Source organism: Scyliorhinus torazame, chromosome 15 (genome assembly GCF_047496885.1).
Source record: "Scyliorhinus torazame isolate Kashiwa2021f chromosome 15, sScyTor2.1, whole genome shotgun sequence".
NCBI classification, from domain to species: domain Eukaryota; kingdom Metazoa; phylum Chordata; class Chondrichthyes; order Carcharhiniformes; family Scyliorhinidae; genus Scyliorhinus; species Scyliorhinus torazame.
The window spans coordinates 184063265-184082712 of NC_092721.1; the positions used below are offsets into that span (position 1 = coordinate 184063265).

General features: G+C 45.3%; 1 protein-coding gene across 13 annotated transcripts in view; it reads right to left on the reverse strand.

The window, feature by feature from the left end:
* Positions 1 to 19448, reverse strand: part of herc2 (HECT and RLD domain containing E3 ubiquitin protein ligase 2) — a 344572-nt gene that overhangs the window by 92016 nt on the left and 233108 nt on the right. For all 13 annotated transcript variants that reach the window (XM_072477237.1, XM_072477227.1, XM_072477236.1 and 10 more), the window contains 5 exons: positions 7972 to 8158; positions 7241 to 7384; positions 6490 to 6681; positions 3943 to 4096; positions 339 to 446 (listed from right to left, as the gene is read on the reverse strand). In XM_072477237.1, the coding sequence (XP_072333338.1) occupies positions 339 to 446; positions 3943 to 4096; positions 6490 to 6681; positions 7241 to 7384; positions 7972 to 8158 (785 nt within the window). The remainder of the gene's footprint in view (positions 1 to 338; positions 447 to 3942; positions 4097 to 6489; positions 6682 to 7240; positions 7385 to 7971; positions 8159 to 19448) is intronic.

Consider the following 19448-nt stretch of genomic DNA (forward strand, 5'->3'; position numbering starts at 1 on the left):
CTTTTCAAATAGTCATACCTTAGCTGAATTAATTGAACCTTTGATTGCAATTTGGCATTTCCAGAGGCTGTTTTACTTTTTTTTTTAAATCCAAGAAAATTATACAGCATAATGCCCCTGGTTGTTTAATAAGATATATAATCAGGAAGCTTACAATACACTGAACAGAAGCAGCTCAAATGCATTTGCATCCTATGAAGTACTATCAATTTACCCAGATAGAGGAGAAAGGAAAGCAGCTTACAGATAACATCTATTTATCATCGTGGCCATAAAAATCAAAGAAAAATTGTAATCAAATGTATGTGAAAGAAGTTTGGATGTACAAAAGTTATTACCTGATCGAACAGACACTATCCTGTTGGCACCATCCATTATGGTCAATGGATCATGACGACGCTCTGTGGAGCACTGCCGGTCAAACTCAACTCTGAGGCCTTCAGCACCTAAGATACATTCCAAACAGCCCCAAAAAATAAAGTTATCTGCTTGCACAGCTTAATTTTCCTTCCACATATTAGTTATTCATTCTGTTATGAATCCTTTACAGGACAATAACTCCCAAAAATAAATTTAGGGTGGGATTCTCCGTCGCGGGACCCCCCGGATCGCGTTCCCCGATGGGACGGAGAATCGGGCATCGGGGCAATAATCGGGATCGACACCATGTGCCGATCTGATGGTGATGCTCCGACCCCCCACTGGTGGCGGGAATGAGGTCCACGCCGCATGCCAGCGGGAGCATGCAAATAACCCATTTAGCAGGCCCGGTCCCCGTGGCCAGGAATCACGTGGGCACGGATCATTTGTGGTCTCTACCAGCATGGCGGACCACAGGATGGCCAAGGGAGCAATGGTCACCTCTCCCTCCCCCCACAACAGCAGCACAGCAGTTAGCACTGTGCTTCACAGCGCCAGGGTCCCAGGTTCGATTCCCAGCTGGGTCACCGTCTGTGAAGAGTCTGCACATTCTCCCTGTGTCTGCGTGGGTTTCCTCCAAGTGCTCCGGTTTCCTCCCACAAGCCCCGAAAGATGTTCTGTTCGGTAATTTTGACATTCTGAATTCTCAACGTGTACCCGAACAGGCACCGAAATGTGGTGGCTGGGGGCTTTTCACAGCAACCTCATTGCAGTGTTAATTTAAGCCTGCATTAAAGATTATTATTATTAAAATGCACTGTCTGCCCACGTCTCCTCTACAACCCCCCTCTCGGGACCCCAGTAATACAGGGACCTCCCGCCAGGGACCTCAGTAATAAGCGGACACCCTCAAGGACCCAAGTAATAGGGGTGCCTCCCAGTAGTAGGGGACCCCTCCAGGGACTCCAGTAATAAGGGGATCCCTGCGAATGGAACACCTCCCTACCCCACAGAAAGAAGAGACCCCTGTCTGGAAGCTAGAGAGCAGTCCCGACAGGGACAGCGAAAGGAATTACAGCTGTAACAATTACCTTGCAGCTCCACCTGTCCATTCCTGGAAGGAGAGCAGCTGTGACCAGAGTTTGGTTTCCACAGAACAAAAAAGAGATAGGTGCATCCCAAGTACGAAGTGCATCCCAATCACTCAAGCATGTGATTTAACTGCACTTACCTTTCTTTGATGTGGTCAATGTTCACAAACATTGTAATTTCACCACTTCGGCCACTGAACCATGAAAGAAGATGAATGAATCAAAGCTGCAGATGGTTTTTAGAAGCTGACAATCACAGACCATGATTAGAAAGTTATGAATGGTTTGCAGCTAATGGATCGGTGGGAAACAGATGCAGCTCACAGCTGCTCCCGTTCCAGGAATGGACGCATAGAGCTGCAAGGTAAGTGTTACAGCTGTAATTCTTCTCACTACCCCTGTCTGGACTGCTCTCTAGCTTCCAGATAGGTGTCTCTTTTTTGGGGTGAGGGGGGGGGGGGGGGGGGGGGGGAGGGGGGGGTGGAAAGAGAGAGAGAAGAGAAGAGAGAGGTTGGGGGGTCCCTGTTGGGATGGGGTCTCCCGAGGTTCCTGTGTGGTGGTGGGGGGGGGTGAAAGAGGATGGGGTGCTGGGTCACCTCACCACACTTGAGGGTAGGGGGTTCACCCAGGCAATCTGGGGGGATCTGCTGTGTGGTGCGGGGATGGGGTGGTTCGGGCCGATTTACAGTGCAAGGTGGTGGTGACCACCCGCGGGACCTTGTAATCGGGCCGCCCGTTTGAGATGGCGGCCAGATAGCGGGGTTCCCTGGTAATCCCTCGATTTCCACGCCATGCTCCCAGATGGATTGTAATCCAGTTGCAATTCAGGTCCAGCGGGGGAACATAGGGCTGGATTCTCCGCTGTCGGGAGTCTCCATTGCACTGACAGCCCTGGGATTTCCCAACGGCGTTGGGCTGCCTACAATGGAAAACCCCTTTGGTCGGCTGGCGAAACGGAGAACCCTGGGGACGCGCAATACAGAATCTCGCCCATAGTCTCCCAAACGGAGAATCCTGCCCATAAACCTTCGCTGAATAGCTGAAAGATGATGCAACAAGGTTTCATGCTTTAAGACTAACAAACTAAAAGCACCATTAACTAAATAAGGATCATGGGTGCCTGGAACTCGCTGCCGGAGAAGGTGGTGGAAGCAGGGACGCTAGTGACGTTTAAGGGGCATCTTGACAAATACATGAATAGGAAGGGAATAGAGGGTTACGGACCCCGGACGTGTAGAAGATGTTAGTTTAGACGGGCAGCATGGTCGGCGCAGGCTTGGAGGGCCGAAGGGCCTGTTCTTGTGCTGTACTTTTCTTTGTTCTTTCTTCTAAACACTATGTTAGTAGGCAACTTATACTTTAAACTACAGAATAGAACTTTCCCCTTTTACTTTTAGCACAAATGAAATTCTTACGCCACGGTTATACATACATTGTCCCTCAAGTAGATTTCAATTCTCCTGGTATCAGTCCAAAGTGACTATTAGCATCGAGATTTACTTCTGTTCATTTTTTCCTTTTCCAGCCTAGTAACTTTTTATCCCAAAGCTGTCCTTTACACAATGAGACCTTTCCTGGAGATTATCGCTCTACCTCAAGCTAGACAAATTTTCCAGCCTGGTTTTAAACCCTCACAAATTTGGTCTTTTCAATCAAGCTTGAGTTCCCAACTTATTCAGACATGGTGAACCATGGAGACTTGCTGCCTTTATCTGCTTCCTATTTTTGTTCCAGATCCTGGCAGACTGATTTGTCTGTGACTTTCAGGGATATATTTTAGGAGAACTTTATAATCAGATCGTACTGGGGCTGTTTAGCACAGGGCTAAATCGCTGGCTTTGAAAGCAGACCAAGGCAGGCCAGCAGCACGGTTCAATTCCCTCGCCGAACAGGCGCCGGAATGTGGCGACAAGGGGCTTTTCACAGTAACTTCATTGAAGCCTACTTGTGACAATAAGCGATTTTCATTCATTTAATTTAATTTCATTTCATTTTTCAATGGCCTCCTTTGCACCTTTCCCCTCTGAAAGCTCATCTTCCTGACAACACGAATCACACAGGCCTTGTATCCAGATAGAAATGCTGATTAGCTGTCCATTAAACCCCAACTCTATTCTATCTTGAAATTAGACAGATGGTATAATTGCTTATAATAGCTGACATTTTTAACCCCTTTCTGGGACTTTGGAGACTAACAATCCATCTGCTACCATTCCAGATGCTTCTGGCTTTGCCTCTAAGTGTGAACCACTTCCTTGCATTTTCCTGCCAGTAAAATAACCTTGGCCCTCCTTTAATCTTTAACAACCACTCTAACCAGGCTTGTTGTCAGGCAGAATTCACCATTTTCCCTAAATTAAATACAGTCCCAAAACAATCTCATAAACAACATGTGTAATAATTCAAGTGCATAATAGTGCCAGGGAATATTTGTGTCGGGGCACATTACAACATTGACTTCTGACCCGACACACTTGCATGAGGCAGATACCTGGTATTTTCACTGTCCCACTGGTAGATGTGTCATCAGTATATGGGTGACTGCTTTCCACTATTACTGGCTGGGGAGAATGACGCCCACTTTGAGAATCTGAGGCCACATCTTCTAACTCAGTCACACACAACTCCAAAAGCATGTCAGCCACCTGCAAAGTGGAAATCAAAAGAGGAACAAGTAAAGGACACGGACCAACAATAAAGTTGACAATAAATGAGAAAAATTCATCAGGGAATAAAAGTCATGAAAGCTTGCCTCAAAAATGAAAGGTAACAATGACCCCAATATAGTTACTGAAACGCAGTGTGAAAACATTTTATTTTAGAATGTACATTCTTATTTTCACTGACATAATTTAGGTTAACAAAATGGAATACTGCATTTTAAAGATTTAGTAACTCAAAAGGCAAAATCAAATAAAATATTTTAAAAGTTCCAATAAACAAGGCAGAAAAGATAGATACAAATTCATGCTCATCATTATAACACATTGTGAACTTTATAAGAAATATAACTGAACCACAACAATAATGGACATTTACCATTCTGCCAAAGCTCATATCAACGCTCCAAAACCTAGGACTTGGCTCCCCACTCTGCAACTGGATCCTCGATTTTCTGACCAACAGACCACAATCAGTAAGAATAAACAACAACACCTCCTCCACAATAGTCCTCAACACCGGGGCCCCGCAAGGCTGCGTACTTAGCCCCTACTCTACTCCGTGTACACACACGACTGCGTGGCAAAATTTGGTTCCAACTCCATTTACAAGTTTGCTGACAATACGACCATAGTGGGCCAGATCTCGAATAACGACAAGTCAGAATACAGGCAGGAGATAGAGAACCTAGTGGAGTGGTGTAGTGACAACAATCTCTTCCTCAAAGCCAGCAAAACGAAAGAGCTGGTCATTGACTTCAGGAAGCAAAGTACTGTACACACCCCTGTCAGCATCAACAGGGCCGAGGTGGAGATGGTTAGCAGTTTCAAATTCCTAGGGGTGCACATCTCCAAAAATCTGTCCTGGTCCACCCACGTCGACGCTACCACCAAGAAAACACAACAGCCTATACTTCCTCAGGAAACTAAGGAAATTCGGCATGTCCACATTAACCCTTACCAACTTTTACAGATGCACCATAGAAAGCATCCTATCGGGCTGCATCACAGCCTGGTATGGCAACTGCTCGGCCCAGGACCGCAAGAAACTTCAGAGAGTCGTGAACACCACCCAGTCCATCACACGAACCTGCCTCCCATCCATTGACTCCATCTACACCTCCCGCTGCCTGGGGAAAGCGGGCAGCAAATTCAAAGATCCCTCCCACCCGGCTTACTCACTCTTCCAACTTCTTCCATTGGGCAGGAGACACAGAAGTCTGAGAACACGCACGAACAGACTCAAAAACAGCTTCTTCCCCACTGTCACCAGACTCCTAAATGACCCTCTTATGGACTGACCTCATTAACACTACACCCTGTATGCTTCATCCGATGCCAGTGCTTATGTAGTTACATTGTATATGTTGTGTTGCCCTATTATGTATTTTCTTTTATTCCCTTTTCTTCCCATGTATTTAATGATCTGTTGAGCTGCTCGCAGAAAAATACTTTTCACTGCACCTCGGTACACGTGACAATAAACAAATCCAATCCAATCCAATCCAAGTTACGGTCGATATGATTGATTAAATTTGCAGTTCTTAATCTTTACTTATCCTCAATTTACTGATGCAATTTTAATGTGTAGTCATTGACTATTATCATTAGTGTCAGCCAATACTACACATGAAATTTTCGACATCATATATCCAATTCATAAATCTTCTCTAACACAAATTTGTTGACATCACCATTTTGATTTAATATTTATTGTATGCCAAAGTCAGGATGAAGAGTCATCAATCATCAACTCCATCCTTCGTCAATACTAAACCAGGGAAAGGGGTCTGCCAATGTTTAGAATGGCCACTGGACAAGTGCTGGCAGACAGCTGTCACTCACAGAACTGTACCATTACTTGATATTTCAGTAGAGAGTAGAAAAGGGACAATAATTAACCAACAGGCTACAGCAGAATTTAAGGGATATCACCCATCTTGATTCAATTAAAAAGAACACTCAGTTCTGTCCCCTGTCCTTCAGCCAAGATGTTTGGACAGATCAATTGATCTACATCCCAACAGTTGCTTCCAACACATTGCATAACAGACTATCCAAGACAGTTGCTGTTTAATAAGGTATACCTAGTATTTCTGCTTTCCAAAGGTGGGGTGTGGCACTTCTTAATTGGTTTGAAATTACTGGGCGTTAACTGTACAAATACTTAATATATCTGTCTTTACATTGCTAGGTATTTTAACAAAGGTATTCACCCTTTCATTTTAAAGAAACAAATGCCTCCATTAAAACAGCACTGTGAACTCTCATGCGAATATTCCATACAGAAATTTAGAGACTCGTGTTGGAAGAGAAGCACATTGCCGACGAGGTTATTGAACAACAACTGTTTGCTGATGTTGAAGCATTGTACTTGCCTGTGGGTAGGCTGTGCCCATGGCTGACAGCACAGCTGACAAGACATCTTTGCCTTTCTCGCCAGCACGGTTCGACACAGCCAACTTCAACAAGTCAACCATTACTCGAGTGTCATCTGGTACAAGTAGAGTTGTGAATTCATCCAAGTGTTGTGGTTCTGGTCCTGACGACTTTGTCTGGTTTTCAGAATCCTTTCAGAAGAAAAGGAAAACATTATTTTAAACTCAAAAAGTTGAATAAAATCTAAATTGCGTACTTTTAATTAAAATATGAAAGACAAAATGTTCAAAATATCTGTTTATTTGCCTTTCAAATTTATATAGTGCATCCTCCATTTTACAGACATGTTTTAATATATTGTTCGAATTATGATCGCTAGTTAATATTCCAGTTGCACTCCATTGCTCTAGTCAGAGCTCTCACATACTTTCCTGGGCCTCAATCAGGCAGAGCAGGCAACAATATTCACCCGTCTAGCAAAATCTGACCATTTTAACTCCTGTTGCTCACTGGCTGCAACATGACATGTGTTACAATATAGACCTGGCTTTTGAATGGGAGAATGCGGAAACCACCACTTAGATCCAAAAGAAAAATATCAGAACAGCCATTTCCCACCAGGTTGATTCTAACCCAAACTATTAATTTGTCAATACCACTCATTAAACTCTTGGCATAATCAACACGATGCACCATCATCAGCGCTGCCTCAGTAAACTGTTTCAATTATACTGGCATTGCATCAATTACCTCCTTTGTTTTGGTCATAGTCTCTGCTATGATACTAGCAGCCCCAGGATCATCAGTTACAGGAATGAAAGGACGAGCAGAGGTGGTTGAGGTAGAGGGTGTTACTGCAGATGATGGCGTGACAGCTTCTTCTGAGGGTGCAACCTGCAAGACAAAAAAACATCCTTTCGAGTTCTGGAAAGTAGGTCTTGGAAAGTCTCAAAAGTATTTAAAAAGGTACCAAATCGGAGCAGCCCACTGGATTTAATAGCGGAGTGTAAGACACACAAGTAGAAGAGACAATTTTCTTTTAAGGACAGTCTTGTTAAAGCTGGAATGTCCATTATATCTGAATTTCACTAACTTGTGAGGCTAGACCCTTTGGTTTGTTAATATGCTATTCTTTGGAAAAAGGACGTGAATTGGTATTTTCTACTTTCCAGGAACCAACTTATGTATACACTGGAAAAGGCATGGCTTAAATTATGGTGAAAAATCATTTACTAACCTCAATCCAAGGAGCAAGTTGGTGGATGGGAAGGGAAAGTCAATGAAGGGTGAACCCACTGGTAAATGTGCAGTTAACTTCCTTCTTATCATTTTGAGCAATGGTCTAATGCCAAATGAGGTTCTCTTCTATTTCTGCACTCACTGAGATCCAAATGTTTTACCCTATATGTATGTTTCAAGTGTTAATTTCGAGAATCCTATCCATTGACAAACACATCCAGGATTTGCAGTTCTATTCTCACCTCTCCTCTTCTGTCCTGCCAAGGATTTGGACTTAGTCTCTCTTCCCTGTCACTTGCCACTTCCGAAGCGCTCTCGCCAGCTGGGCTTGTGGCTGCAGACGAGTCTGCTGGTGGCACAGGAGATGATGATGTGCATTCCACAGGCGCAATCATACTGGCTGGCATCAAAGCTCCTACCAAAGCATCCCTGCAGGAAAATAAATTAATCAAGGGAAACGTAAATACATTTTTTTTTTAAAAATCACGATTGTAGATTTGTATTTCTGGCCTTGCTAACATGTAATGTTTCACCTATTATAATGGAGGAATAGAAAGTTACAATCTGTCAAATGTGAGATCAATAAAACCCATCCAATTATGCTAACAAACAAACAAAATAACCAGCCATTAAAATGAGGGAAATTGTAAACGTTGAAAAGTTAAATGGAGATAACTGTTGCAAAAGAGAAGCAAGCTGATCATCAAGATGGATAAATGGATACCTATGTTGGCGCAGAATGGCAAGGTGATACACAGGACATCAGAACTGAAGGAATAAAGAATATCAAGTTGCACACCGGGATCCAGGAGCTTTCAGAGATAGGGCGGGCAAGGTTGTTGAGGGATTTGTAAACAACCACAAAGACTTTGAGGGGGATGGCAAGCAAGTAGAGGCAGGTGTAGTCAGTGGTGCTGGGTGAGTGGAACTTAGTGGGGAGTTTGAGAGCAGCAGTTTTGGATGAATTGGAATATATGTAGGGTCAAATGTGGGAGGTTTTCAAGCAGACCATTGGAGAAATTCAGGGTGGAAGTCTCAAAATGTACAAATAAGGTGACCACGAGCAGCCAAGGTGTGGTTCAGGTGAGGGGTAATTCAAGATCCACAAAGCAATCTTAGTCAGCAACTGGAAATGGAGTTTATAGCTCAGTGCAATGACAAACAGGAAATCAATATCATGATCCATCAACTTCAGAATGAGCCAATTTCCAGTGGCCCGAATTGAGGGGAAGATGCACACGAGATGGCTGCTGCAGGAAAACTGACGTTCCTTTACCCTTTTTTCCTGGTCTTTAACTTTTTGGAAACTCCTGAAATTTGGTTCTGCAGAGTTCTCTTGTCTCGGAGATGCCCAAGGGGGGCAGAGCCAGAACAGAATTGGTCCAAAACTCATTGACTAATTCTGAAGCGTCTCAAAGATCTGCTGAATCTGGCAGAGTCAACATCTTCGCCAACCACTCCTTTAACGGCTGAAGCTTTCACCAAAATTGTGGCGATCAAGCTCGATAAACACTGACAAAACTTGTCGGTGGGTCTTAAAAGATCAATTGAAAAGACCTTGGCCCCCCCATTCATTTAGTTCTTGCAACCAGTATGACCGTTGAAGCTCATAGAGCCATAATTAAGGGCATGGAGGCCCCATTGTCGGATCATAGTGACAGGATCACCCCTCTGAAGTCCGACCTTGCTTCAGTGGTCAAAGTTAACAAAATGTTAACAGCTAAGCTGAATGATCTGGACAATAGATCCAGATGGTGGTGGCACAGTGGTTAGGACTGCTGCCTCACAGCGCCAGGGACCCAGGTTCGATTCCGACCTCGGGTGACTATGTGGAGTTTGCACTTTCTCCCGTGTCTGCATGGGTTTCCTCCGTGTGCTCCAGTTTCCTCCCACAGGCCAAAGATGTGCAGGTTAGGTGGATTGGCCATGCTAAATTGCCCCTTAGCGTCCAAATGCTGGGTGGGGATACAGGGCTAGAGCAGGGATTGAGCTTAGGTAGGGTGCTCTTTCGAAGGGTCGGCGCAGACTCAATGGGCTGAATGGCCTCCTTCTGCATTGTAGGTATCCTATGATTCTATCAGACAGAATGTGCATATTATGGGGTCACCAGAGGAGATCGAGGCCACACCCTTACTGAATATTTCTCGATGTCTCTCTGCTAACAAGGAGTGTTAGTTAATGGGAGTAGTATTAGAAGGTTTTCTGCAGGCAGCACGGTGGCGCAGTGGATAGCACTGCTGCCTCACGGCGCTGAGGTCCCAGGTTCGATCCCAGACCTGGGTCACTGTCCATGTGGAGTTTGCACATTATCCCCGTTTTTGCGTGGGTTTCGCCCCCACAACCCAAAGATGTGCAGGGTAGGTGGATTGGACACACTAAATTGCCCCTTAACTGGAAAAAAAATGAATTGGGTACGCGAAAGATTTTTAAAAAGGTTTTCTGCAGCTCATAACAATAGCTGTTGAAATAAGTTTAGAGTTTGTGTTTAGTTTTTTGTTAATTATAGACTTGAGGATAAGTTATTGTTTGCAACCATTCTAGTTGCTCTTGGGTGTGGTTATACTCAACAGTGATGGCGACTTTGGGGTGGGGGTCCAGCGGGGTGGGTTTTCGTGTTAGTTTTATGAAGGTGCCTGCTCATCTGCCTTTGTGGAGTCATCGGGCTTGGCTCGGGGGCAATCTTGAGTGGATCTTTTTGCTTTATCTTAGTTACATCCCTGGTTTAATATCTCTTTGGGAATGGCTGACTCTGGTTTGTGGTGTGGTGTGAGACCTCAAATCCGTCTGGTTACCTGGAACGTTGAGGGCTTGAACGGCACTGTAAAACTGTCAAGAGCATGCGCTCATCTTAAGAGCCGAAACTCTATATTGTCTTTTTGCAGGAAACCCATTTGTGGATCAAGAATCAGACCAGGCCACGCTTATTTTAGGAGACAACCTGAACTGGGCTTTGCACCCAAAATTGGATCGTTCTAAACCTAAATCTCTTGTCCCATCAGGGATGGTCAAGACTTTGTCTCGTTTTCTTTAATGGCTCAGATGAGGGTGGGGGGTAGATCCCTGGCTCTTTTTGTACCCAAATTACAGGGATTTTTTCTTTTGTTCACATGTCCACAATGCGTACTCCCACATTGATTTTTTCATTTGAGATGGGGCCCTTCGGTAACGGCTGAGTACTCAACAATTGTAATTTCTGACCACACCCCGCACTTTGGTAATTGGTTTCTGGAGTCCGGCCCCGCCCAATGCTAACCATGGAGATTGGATACTACTTTGTTGGTCGATAAAAAATTTTGCAAGCTCCTGTCCACCTCTATTGACGACTACATCAAATTAAATAAGTCCGACTCAATCTCCCCCTCCACGTTGTGGGAGGCTCTTAAAGCCATCCATAGGTGAGAAATTATCTCTCATAGAGCATACATGGTGATTATGTAGATGTTGGAGCAGCAGAGGCCGGTGGACTCACTTTTGAGAGGTGGTTTACCAGTACTCGCTTGAACCTACTCCAGAGCTATTTGCAAGCAGAAAAAAAGCTGCAGACACAGTTTGAACTATTGTCCACTAACAAGGCTGTACACGTCAGTTGCAGTGCTCAAGGGGTATGTTTCACGAGTACAGGAAGAAGGCCAGTCATCTTCTGGTTCACCAACTCAAATATCAAGCAGCCTCCGTGAGATCCTCCAGATACTTAATCCGGGTGACAACCTCGTTTCTGCCATACTTCAGGTCAATACGGCTTTTAGGTCCCTATTACAGCGACCTGTATGAATCAGATTCCCCTCGGACAATTCGGTCATGTCTAATTATCTGGACAGTCTGCCCATCCCAGCTGTCGAAGTGGATAAGAGCTGTGAGTTGGTCTCGCCGTTACATCCCACCAAGATTTTGAAAGGTATTGGGCTGATGCAGGCTGGCAAGGGCCCTGGCCCAGATGGCTTTCCAATCAAATTTTATAAGTAGTTCGCAGAACAGCTTGTACCTTTGTTATTCGATAATGACTACCTATCCAAGGATTTGTTGCCTCCTACCCTTACCCAAGCCTTTATTTCCTTGCTTCTTAAGAACAAGGACCTGAACGAATGCGGTTCTTACTGACCTATTTCTCTTTTAAACGCAGATGTTAAGGTCCTGGCGCTCTGGTTGGAGCCTTGCCATACAGTATAATTTCGGAGGATCAAACAGGCTTTGTAAAGGGCTGGCAATTCTCAACTAATAAACGTTGCTTTTCAAATGTTATTCTTTCCCCCTCCCATCACCCAAGCCTGAGGTGATAGTTTCTCTTGACGCTGATGATGCATTTGACAGGGTGGAGTGGGAATATTTATTTGAGACTCTCAAGAGATTTGGATTCGGCCATAAATGTGCCTCTTGGATCCGCTTGTTATATAATGCTCCAATGGCCAACATTCACACAAATATTTTATACTCAGACTACTTCCCCTTGAATAGGGGCACTAGGCAGTGCTGCCCTCTTTCTCTATAGTCTTGAGGGCCTCTAGTCAATGGAGCGGTATTATTCATGATGGGTGGAACATCGGGTATCTCTTTATGCAGATGACCTACTTCAATATATTACAGACCCAACTCCCTCCAGGACGGCATAATGCAGACACTTAATACTTTTGGCTCCTTCTCTGGCTATAAATTAAATATGTTTGCTGGTCAACCCCCTTGGAAGGCAAACCCATTTAGGCACATTACAGTTCTAGTTTTAGTTACTTAGGGATCAGGATAGTCTACAATAGGGCCTCACTTCACAAATTGAATTACTCAAATCTGATCAATAATGCTAAAACGGACCTGCAGAGGTGGAACGGCCATTCTCTATCTTTGACAGGTAGCATTCAGACAATAAAAATGAAGGTACTCCCTCGGTTCTCACTTTACTTTCAATGTCTTCCATTGGTTGTCAGTGTTCAAAAAAATGTATTCTGGATCAGTGATCCCGATTCCATTTGGGGCCAAATGGAGGTTTGCTCTTGCACTACATCCACTCCCCTTGCATCATTGCCCTTCTCTCCCGCTAGATTTTACTCAAACCCAGTGGTGGTCTTCTGTCTTAGGATCTGGAAGCAATTCCGGCAACATTTCAAACCCCTTTCTCTGTCTTCACTGGCCCCTATCTGTAACAAGCACCTTTTCTTACCTTCTGGATTGGACGTAAAAAATAAATTGTGGAAAGTGAAGTGAATTGAGTGTTGCGCCGACCAGTTCATGGAAGGGAGGTCTACCAGTTTAAGAGAGTTGCCGGACAAATTTCAGCTACCCAACTTTAGCCTTTTCCGTTATTTTCAAATTCGCGATTTCTCTTATACGGCTCACCCTTCCTTTCCTCTGGCTCCGCCTTCTTCCTTGCTGAATAATCTGTTCTTCTTGGCTCGGCCTGGTAAGGGGTCTACCCCAGACATGTATTGCCATACCCTCTCGTCTAATCCCTCCACATTGAGCGGAGTAAGGGGGAAATGGGAGAGCGAGCTAGATCCGCTACTTACTAGCGAGGTTTGGAATGAGGCTCTGTACTAGATTAACTCCACCTCCTCAAGTGCCCAGTTGAGCCTAATTTAGTTCAAGGTGCTGCATAGGACGCACTTGACAAAGGCAAGGATGAGTGGGTTTTACCAAACGTTGAGGACAGATGGGATCGCTGTTTGCTTGCCCCAGCTAACCATATGCATATGTTTTGGTCCTGCCCCAAACTCACCAGCTTATGGGATTCCTTTTTTAGCACCATGTCAGAGATGTTCCGTTTGGAATTAATCCCATGTCTGCTGGTACGCAAATTTAGAGTTTTGAATTCACCAGCAGTCCACTCTGGGGTAAAGCCGAATGTTGTCGCCTTTGCCTCACTGATAATCCAGAGGCGGATATTGCTTGGTTTGAGGTCCACCTGGCGCCCATCTGGTTGGGGGACTTAATGTCCTTCTTACACTTGAGAGAATTAAATTCACCATCAGGGGTTCAGTGTAGAGGTTCTACCTGAGATAGCAACCATTTATTTCCTTTTTAAGGATCTAGACACTGTCAGCTGTTAAGGATTTTTGATATAGTGTTTGAGTAAATTTTTTTTGTTTTTATAATTTTTGCATTCGTGTGTTTTATTTGGTTATTTATTATGTAAAACTTTAATAAACAAACTTTTTTAAAAACTTCAGAATGAGCCTACAGCTGGAGCAGAGGGGGGCATTTTTGAACAATGGAAAAAAGAGAGAACACCTAGAATGCAACCTTGGTTTATACCAGCGTGACCATGTAGCTGGGAGAAGCCCGAACCACACTGGACAAGGAGTAGACCCAATATTGGATAATCACACAGAGGTGAGCCACAGAGGAGGCTGTGGAGTAAGATGGGGTGGCTGACCATGACAAACGTTGCAAAGAGGTTGAGAAGAGCAGAACTAAAGGAGAATGCACCATGGTGGCAGTCACAGAGAATATGGTCGGTGGCTACCGAAAAGAGAAAAGAAAGTGATCCTATTTCAGAACAATGTTTTATGGACTATTCTGTGATGAGTCACAGCTATCAGAGGCCCTTATTTTGATTTCAGGTGCTGACAGGCCTTGCTATGTTACTCACAACGGATAGTTCTATTAATTATTACACGGTTGAAAATTTGCTTTCCGTCAATGATATAGCCAAAGATTTCTGCTGAAGGGCATGGGATTTCAATGCATTTGCTATTGCGATTAATTCAAACTTCTTCACTTATTCAGCAAATTAACAGAAATAACAGTACATATGCCAGAGATTTACTGGCAACAGTCCAATAACTAAGGTTACTAGTTACTCTGACAGTAACAACATTCTTAAACATAAATTTTCCAATTGAGATCCAGGACGCCCAGAGGCCAATGAAGTCATTACATTTCTGATTGTCTGGGGAGTGATACTGCAATTATTGAGCGGCAACTCTCAGAGACGTCCTCCTATTTACCCCTCGACCATGATCCCACCACCGAGCATCAAACCAATCTTTCCAGAATTGTCATTGACTTCACCTCTTCTAGAGATCTTCCCTATTAAGCCTCCAACCTCATTATCTCCCAAACCTACTCAGCCAGATTCTTTCTGCTTCCCAAAATCCACAAACAGGAATGTACTGGCAAACCCATTATTTCAGCCTGTTCCCATCCCATCATTTTTTTCTATCTATCTCTTCCCACCTACATAGGATTGGATTTGTTTATTGTCACGTGTACCGAGGTACAGTGAAAAGTATTTTTCTGCGAGCAGCTCAACAGATCATTAAGTGCATGGGAAGAAAAGGGAATAAAAGAAAATACATAATAGGGCAACACATGGTACACAATGTAACCACATAAGCACCGGCATCGGATGAAGCATACAGGGGTGCAGTGTTAATGAGGTCAGTCCATAAGAGGGTCGTTTAAGAGTCTGGTAACAGCGGGGAAGAAGCTGTTTTTGAGTCTGCCCATGCGTGTTCTCAGACTTCTGTATCTCCTGCCCGATGGAAGAAGTTGGAAGAGTGAGTAAGACGGGTGGGAGGGGTCTTTGATTATGCTGCCCGCTTTCCCCAGGCAGCGGGATGTGTAGATGGAGTCAATGGATGGGAGGCAGGTTCGTGTGATGGACTGGGTGGTGTTCACGACTCTCTGAAGTTTCTTGTGGTCCTGGGCCGAGCAGTTGCCATACCAGGCTGTGATGCAGCCAGACAGGATGCTTTCTATGGTACATCTGTAAAGGTTGGTCAGGGTTAATGTGGACATGCCAAATTTCCTTAGTTTCCTGAGGAAGTATAGGCGCTGCTGTGCCTTCTTGGTGGTAGTGTCGACGTGGGTGGACCAGGACAGATTTTTGGAGATGTGCACCCCTAGGAATTTGAAACTGCTAACCATCTCCACCTCGGCCCCGTTGATGCTGTCAGGGGTGTGTACAGTACTTTGCTTCCTGAAGTCAATGACCAGCTCTTTAGTTTTGCTGGCATTGAGGGAGAGATTGTTATCGCTGCACCACTCCACTAGGTTCTCGATCTCCCTCCTGTATTCTGACTCGTCGTTATTCGAGGTCCGGCCCACTATGGTTGTATCGTCAGCAAACTTGTAGATGGAGTTCGAACCAAATTTTGCCACGCAGTCGTGTGTACAGGGAGTAGAGTAGGGGACTAAGTACGCAGCCTTGCGGGGCCCCGGTATTGAGGACTATTGTGGAGGAGGTGTTGTTGTTCATTCTTACTGATTGTGGTCTGTTGGTCAGAAAATCGAGGATCCAGTTGCAGAGTGGGGAGCCAAATCCTAGGTTTTGGAGCTTTGACATGAGCTTGGCTGGGATTATGGTGTTGAAGGTAGAGCTGTAGTCAATAAATAGGAGTCTGATGTAGGAGTCCTTGTTGTCGAGATGCTCTAGGGATGACTGTAGGGCCAGGGAAATGGCGACTGCTATGGACCGGTTGCGACGGTATGCGAATTGCAGTGGATCAAGGTGTTTTGTGAGTATGGAGATGATGTGCTTCATGATCAACCTCTTGAAGCACTTTGTTACGACTGAAGTCAGGGCCACCGGACGGTAGTCATTGAGGCACGTTGCCTGGTTCTTCTTTGGCACCGGTATAATGGTGGTCTTCTTGAAGCAGGTGGGGACCTCGGAGTGGAGTAGGGACAGGGTAAAGATGTCTGCGAATACCTCTGCCAGCTGGTCCGCGCAGACTGAGTGCACGACCAGGGATCCCATCCGGGCCCGCCGCCTTCCGAGGGTTCACTTTCAGGAAGGCCGATCTGACTTCGGAAGCTGTGATGTTGGGTATGGGTGAGTTATGGGCTGCTGGGTCACTCGACAGCGATTGTTGGTTACCTGTGTTACATTTGTGATTCCTCGGATGCCCTAAGTCACATCACTATGTTACATCAACAGTTTCCTGGCTCCAGTCGCCTCCTCTTCACTATGGGTTCCCAAACCCTCTACAGCGCCATCCCCCACCAGGAGGGCCTTAGTGCTCGCTGCTTCTTCCTTGAACAGAGACCTGAACAATCGGCATCCACCACAACGCTTCTCTGCCTGGCTAAACTTGTTCTCTCACTGAGCAATTTCTCCTTTAACTTACCTCACTTCCTCCAAAGAAGGTGTGTGGCTATGGGTACCCTCTTGGGTCCCAGTTACACCTGTCATTTTGTGGGGTATGTGGAACATTCCTTATTCCAGTCCTAATCAGACCCCTCCCACGACACTTCTTCCGGTACATCGAAGACTATATCTGTGCCACTTCACGCTCTCGTTGGGACCTGGAAAAGTTCAAGCGACTTTGCTTCCAATTTCCATCCCTCTCTCACCTTCACATAGTTCATCACCGACACTTCCCTGACATCTCAGTCTCCACTTCTGGCGATAGACTGTCCACCAATATTCATTACAAGTCCACCAACTCCCACAGCTACCTCAACTATAGCTCCTCACACACCGCTTCCTTTAAGGACTCCATCCCATTCTCCCAGTTTCTCTGCCTCCGTCTCATCTGTTCCGATGATGCTAACTTCCAAGACGGCACTTCTGACAGGTCTTCCTTTTTCCTGAACGGAGATTTCCCCCACACTGTGATTGACAGGGCCCTCAATGGTGTCCGATCTATCTCCCACACCTCTATTCTCACCCTTCTCTTACCTCCCAGAACCATGATAGGGTTCCCCTGATTCTCACTTTTCACCCCACCAGCCTTGACATTCAAAGGATCATCCTCTGCCGTTTCTGCCAACAACAACATAACGCCACCATGAAATGTCTTCCCCTCAACGTCCACCCCACCCCCTGGTCAGCATTCTGCAGGGACCGCTCCCTCCACAAGTGGACACACTCTGGTCCATTTCTCCATCAACCCCAAAACGGCATCCCCTTCCCACAGCACTTTCCCGTGTAATCGCAAAAAGTGCAACACCTGCCCCAACACGCTCCTCACCATCCAAGGCCCCAAACACTCGTTTCTGGCGAAGTCAAGTCTCAATTGCACCTCCTTCAATTTGGTCGACTGTATTTGGTGTTCACAACATGATCTCTTCTACACTGGCGAAACTAACCGCAGACTGGGTGACTGCTTTGCAGAACACCTTCACTGAGTCTGCAAGCATGACGCTGACCTTCCTGTCACTTGCCATTTTAGCTCATCATCTTGTTCTCATGCTCAGATGTCCATCCTCGACCTGCTGCAATGTTCCAGTGAAGCCCAACGAAAACTCAACAAACAGCACGTTATCTTCTGATTAGGCACTTTACAGCCGAACAACTTCAGACCAGGAACGCTCTCCTTTTTGATATTTTTCTCCCAACCCTCTCCTCCACAGGGCCTTCTGTAACTTGGCTTTCACAGAGCGTTGACTCTTATTCTGCCATGAACACATTCTGCTAGCACCTTCCTTACCACTCCCTTTGGTCGTACATCCATGAATCTTTGTCAATTTCTCCTGAGTTCCCACCTATTCTTGACCTTCTATTCTGCTTCACCTTCTGCATTCCCATCTCCAACTATACAATAATCACATTTCTACATTTCATGTAGACTGAAAACTTTACCCTGTTTCTCGCTCCACAGAGGCTGCCAGACCTGCTGGGTCTTTCTAGCATTTTCTGTTTTTATTACCATCACTGAGTTCTGTTCACTCTCTATTGCTACATACCGAAACAAAACATTTTGCCCAACACCACTTTATTTTAATTGGAGTTATTTATTTGCTTATAGAAATTAGGATACAAGAGTTGTCAGATTGTGGACCTTACTCCTCCTTCTTTAGTGATCACTCACTAACGAATATGATTGTCCACCTAAGAAACTCCCATGGTACAGGCTATGGATTCTGTGGGTGGGATTGGCTGGTGAGCCTGATCCTAGAGCCGCATCTTTGACCGCACACATGGCATGGATTCCGGGAGGTGGGATTAGTCCTTGGACTCTAGATCGCTGGTATCCCTTTCTCTGACACCTTTTCCAGGCCTCCTCTTGTCGTTGCTTGTCCTCGACGAATTGTGTCTCTTCAATCAAGAGGTTTCTCCAAGTAGATCTCTCCTGAGCAAGGCGTTGGTGTCTACATTGCATTTCTTGAGGTAAGCCTTCAAACTGCCTTTGAAGTGCTTCCTTTGTTTCTCTCTTGTTCGGAAGCCTTCCTTGAGTTGGGCAAATAAGATTCGCTTTCGGCAGTCGGGACTCTGATTTCGGGTGATCATGGCCGCGATGCTGGTGCTCTTGGCTCCTTCAAGGAGCTTCTCTTCCGAGAGAATGGAGATGGTGATGTTATCCGCATATTGTAGTTCCACGAGCTATGTTAGTGTTGTTTTCTTGTTGGATTTCAACTGATTGAGGTTATAAAGGTTTCCATCCATCCTGTAGCCACGTTTACTCCACTGGGAAGCTTGCTCTTGACAAGGTGAAGGATGGTGGCGATGAAGATGGAGAAAAGGGTGGGGGTGATGGCACATCCTTGCTTGATTCCAGTCTTGACCTCAAAGGTTTCTGCCTTATATCCGTCGGTGAGGACTGTCGCTGATACCTTGTTGTGGAGGAGTTGGAGAATGTTGATGAATTTCTCTGGACCGCCGGCCTTTGACAGGGCTTTCCATAGCACTTCACGACTGTCTGAGTCAAAAGCCTTGGTCGAGATCGATGAAGACCATGTAAAGTGCTTGATGTTGCTCCTGGCATTTCTCTTGAAGTTGCCAAGCAGTGAAAATCATGTCCGCTATTCTGTGATTTGGTCAGGTGCCACAGGTGTCAGAGAAAGG